General features: G+C 31.0%; 1 protein-coding gene across 1 annotated transcript; it reads right to left on the bottom strand.

Annotated features, from left to right (window-relative positions):
* Nucleotides 1-889: 889 nt before the first annotated feature.
* LOC141711830 (uncharacterized) lies at nucleotides 890-3,085 on the bottom strand. Its single transcript, XM_074514518.1, has one exon. The coding sequence runs from the start codon at nucleotides 2,042-2,044 to the stop codon at nucleotides 1,139-1,141; it is 906 nt and encodes a 301-aa protein (XP_074370619.1). The 5' UTR covers nucleotides 2,045-3,085; the 3' UTR covers nucleotides 890-1,138.
* Nucleotides 3,086-4,510: the final 1,425 nt, after the last annotated feature.

Raw genomic sequence — 4,510 nt, 5'->3', positions numbered from 1 at the left:
AGAAAAGGACTCTGTTTTTTAAAGGCAGAAGAAGCCGATGGTTTGAATAATACAAATTGTTAGTACTGTATGGAAAAGGACATGGTGATCAATTAATTTTAGTTGCAAGCAAAACAACGAATAGTCCACTTGTGTATACATTTTTATAAAGACAAATTTTATTGACTCTTATTATTAGGATCTTGGTTCGAACTTATAAAGTACTAGTGTATCAACCAACAATTCCACACTAACAATGAAAAGACCAGTCTCGCCCTTTACTCTTTGTGAGGCAAAAAGTTTTAAAATTGGAAAAGTGAGGATGTGCTTGTCTTTTTTGACAAATCTTTTTTGGTGTTCCAATATCAAAACCTATTGTTCTTGATAAAAGATCATGTCTTTTTAGTGATACTGATACACATGCTTATGACAAGGATGATTTACTTTTAAAAGCACTTTGTTACTAGTTTTTAATGATCTTTATACACCCCAAAAAACATGCCACTTTTCCCCATATCATGATAATCGACATGCTTATGCGGTTATGCCTGGGCTGGGATGCATGATTCTTTATTTTCGAATTGTAAAGTCCTGTTTATGAGGACACTGCAGTGGAAGCAAGGAATATACCCTTAAACAAACAAGAAGAGAAGACTACCATCTCTTTCTGTGCAGTTCCAATTATCAAAGATGACATTTATTTGTTATGATCAGTTAAAGAAATACGAAAATCAATCGCATACTACACACATGTCTTCACCGATACTTGAACATCGCATCAATCTTTTATTCTCGAAAGGAGATAGTTACCGCTAGCCTAAACTCTTAGATATAAATATAATCCTCTTGTCCTCTCGTTTGATCAATGAGATCAATAACTTTGTCTATGAAAACCGGATTTTGCACCATATGGGAAAATGATTTAGTAATTCAAAAAAAAAATTGATACCCAAAATTGGCATACCCACACAGATAGAGGTTTCATTATGTACAATGGAGTTTTGCTTCATATAAAACTCATTACATGGTCATAAAATCCAACCATATAGCGATATCCTATTTTTTCACAAATAATTTATAAGAAAAAAAAAAAGGCAAACAAAATAAGAAAACAGAAGAAAATAAAGCAAACACCAGAAGACAAAAGGAAGAGTCTACTCTAGTCAGGATTCTTACTGGCAGTTATGACCAAAGAGAAGCCAGCTTTTTCATGTTCATTCTGCTCCAGCTTCTTCTCTTCCAACCACAGCCTGCTATCTAATCCACTCCTTGGCCTAAACATGAATATTGCATATCCAGATTTGGGATTGAAAAACCAATCATGAACATCCCACATCATATCTACTAAACAACCTTCAATAAATATGATTTGATTCCCTCGAAAATTCCATCGTAATCGTTTCACCTGAACCACATTTTTATTATCAATACTAACAGATAGTATTGAATTTTTCTCTCCCTTTTCTTGTACAAGGCACTTGATCAATATGTCATGACTTGTACCAGTTGCGAAAAATTGAGCCTTGGTTGAATACACTGCACCACCTGAGAAATGTTCGCTTCGCGATACTAATGAAAACTTTGAAACAGGCACTTTGCACATAATTTTCTTCACTTCGGGTTCTTCCTCCATGTCACCAAGGAGTAAACTTAACTCAAAGTTAACGAGAACCGCGACATAAAATCCACTGACAGGTTCAGGGCCACCATCATACTTTGCAGAAGAAAGATCCCAGAAGATTTCAACCTTAGAATTGCTTGATTCAAAGCTTTTTGTGCCTTTGATCTTACGCAGATACAACCGTCTTGTATTAAATTTAAACGGAGACGAGGGGTCTTCGATGAGAGTAATCGTAAATCCCTGGTCCATGAGACTGCTGCACCATGTGAGCGTGATCAAGAGTTGATGCTGTGAACAGAGCTTAACCCTGTACATACATGTGACTGCATCTTGTACTGAAGGGATCAAACTTGGAGAAAAGATGGGCTGATTTGATGGTCCAGAACAATATGAATCTGAAACTTTAATGGCATGTTCATTATAACAGCTTGCAATGTTTCTCATCTTTCCCACAAAACAATAAAACAGACCTTTCAGTTGTAAAGATTGTAATTTTCTGAAACTAAAACTGACAAAAAGTACAAAATATTTATCAGAAACAAAGAGAAAGAAGAAGAGAGGGTTTATAATTATGCTTTGCCTTGTGCAGAAGAAAAAGGAGGCTTTGAAGATTATAGAAGACTGGTTTTGTGCCCCTGGAATATAAATTTATGAACCATTTGTCCTTTCATCTATTAAAGCACATATTGTAACTGCTTAACCAGATTAATGGCTAATACAATGTACAATTAATAAGATTCATGGGCTAATAAACAATAATTAAAAGTAGGAAGATAGTAAGAAGGGGAGAGCCAGACTTTAAAAATATACTTGGCTACATACAATTAATTTTAAAAAATGAGTAGTACATTTTTGAGTGACAGACTGACAGTTCATGGCTTCATGCCATATGGTTATATAAAATACAAATGCACAGAAAGATAGTGATGTTATATAATACAGTTTGACTTTCTGACAGATATTAACAAATCAAAAGGAGTGGTTTAAATTTTGCTTATGTAAACAAAAGTGTGACAAAAATAAGAGATAAGGGCTAGAAAAAGTTAAGAGGAGAGAGGTGAGATATGGTTTAAAGTTGGTGATTAATGTAATGAAGAGGGGGTGCTAAATGTTAATTAAAGTCTTAGGATTAGTTAAACAAGAATACAAAGGGTTGATAGATATAGCCAAACAAGGAGGATCTGAAGAGTGCTTTTGTTGAACATGTGCATTGAGGGAGTGATGGATAAACTGATTGTGAAAGTTGGGCCCAAAGGTATTAAACATTAAGCAAGACATCCACCAACTTCAACCAAAGCCTGCCCATCCATTTTTATTTATTTTTCTAATTTAAATCTATTTTTCTTTATAGTTTATATTTTATGTGACAAGTAGAGCGGCAATTTCGTACACGACACGAAAATAATGGGTTTGGTTTGACATTTTTGGTACACGAACACGAAAGTACACGAACACGAAAGTGCACGGATGAATTTAATGTCGGTTTTGGATTTACTCTTGGGTACACGACACGAAACGAAAGTACACGAAACGAAAGTACACGAAATAAATAAATATTTAAATAAATTTATCAAAATTATATGAATACATAAATCTTACAATAATATTTTACATATAATATGTACATAAAATAGATTTAAATTTAAATTTCATAAAAATTGAATACACTTGAGTCTTTATGACTTATTAACTTAAAACTCGACTAATAAAAACTTAATATTTAAATACATATTTTATTTATCTTTATTTTTATTATCAATTTATAATTACACGAAACACGACACGAAACGTACACAAAATGAAAGTACACGAACACGAAACAAAACGAATCCTTAACGGTTCGGGTTTGGGTTGGGCATTCATGACACGAAATACGAAAGTACACGAAACAAAAGTACACGAAACAAAAGTACACGAAACGAACGAACTGCCAACTCTATAGACAAGTGCACATTTAGAAAATCCCAGGCACATGTTGTATTGGCTCAATTCCGGGGTTTAAACATTTTTTCATCCATAGAGCTCTAAATCTATTATTATATATATAAAATAGAACAAGTGAGGGGTTGATTGAGATAATTTAATCAAGGTAAAATGACTATTATATCTTCCAAGCACTAAAATTACACTTAACTCCTATATTATTTATCCTATTTATTTCATATTTAATGCTCATTAATAGTCAAGTTTTAAAATAAATATACATACACACATATACATATATATATATATACACACTTCACACATTTATTTATACATATGTTATTTTAAGTTTTATGTATCATTTAAAAAGTAATAAAATATAATTAAAATTAGAGATTTTGAAATAATTATAAATAAAACATAATTTTATTATATCAAATTTTTAAATAAGATTACACAATTTCATATCAAATTAATTGTGGTTTAAGTAATTGGCTAAAGGAAATCATCACTATCAAATTTAAAATACACTTAAAAAAATTATTTTGAATAATATTTTTTTAAATTATTTAATATGTAATATAATTATTCATGACAATTATGAAATATCAAATACTTGCTTACAAAATACACAATATAATTATCACATCCTATTTTACGGAAAATTCCTACCAATACAATACAAATAACATGCTATGTAGTATTAATATTTTCCGGTAAGTCGACAATAATATAGGTAATATAGCCACACTGGAATTTTCTATCAATATAACACAAAAAAAGTTTACAATGTCGCGACATATATCACTAACTTGAATTTCAAATATCTCAAATAAAAATCGAAATTAATAAAAAAATTATGTAATATTGTACAATATGTCCGTGCCTAGTTTTACTATTAAATGATAATCTTACCAAATAATTTACTGTGACTGGTTTAAATTTATTAATAGATAATAAATATTCAAACAATTTAAATTACATTTT

This window comes from Apium graveolens, chromosome 3 (assembly GCF_009905375.1).
Source record: "Apium graveolens cultivar Ventura chromosome 3, ASM990537v1, whole genome shotgun sequence".
In the NCBI taxonomy this organism is placed as follows: domain Eukaryota; kingdom Viridiplantae; phylum Streptophyta; class Magnoliopsida; order Apiales; family Apiaceae; genus Apium; species Apium graveolens.
The sequence above is the reverse complement of the archived record's forward strand: the minus strand, read 5'-3'. Positions and strand labels throughout refer to the sequence as shown.

What these genes read in the sequence shown, in the direction of transcription:
- LOC141711830 (XM_074514518.1), bottom strand. Translation starts at nt 2,044, where the DNA reads ATGAGAAACATTGCAAGCTGTTATAATGAACATGCCATTAAAGTTTCA.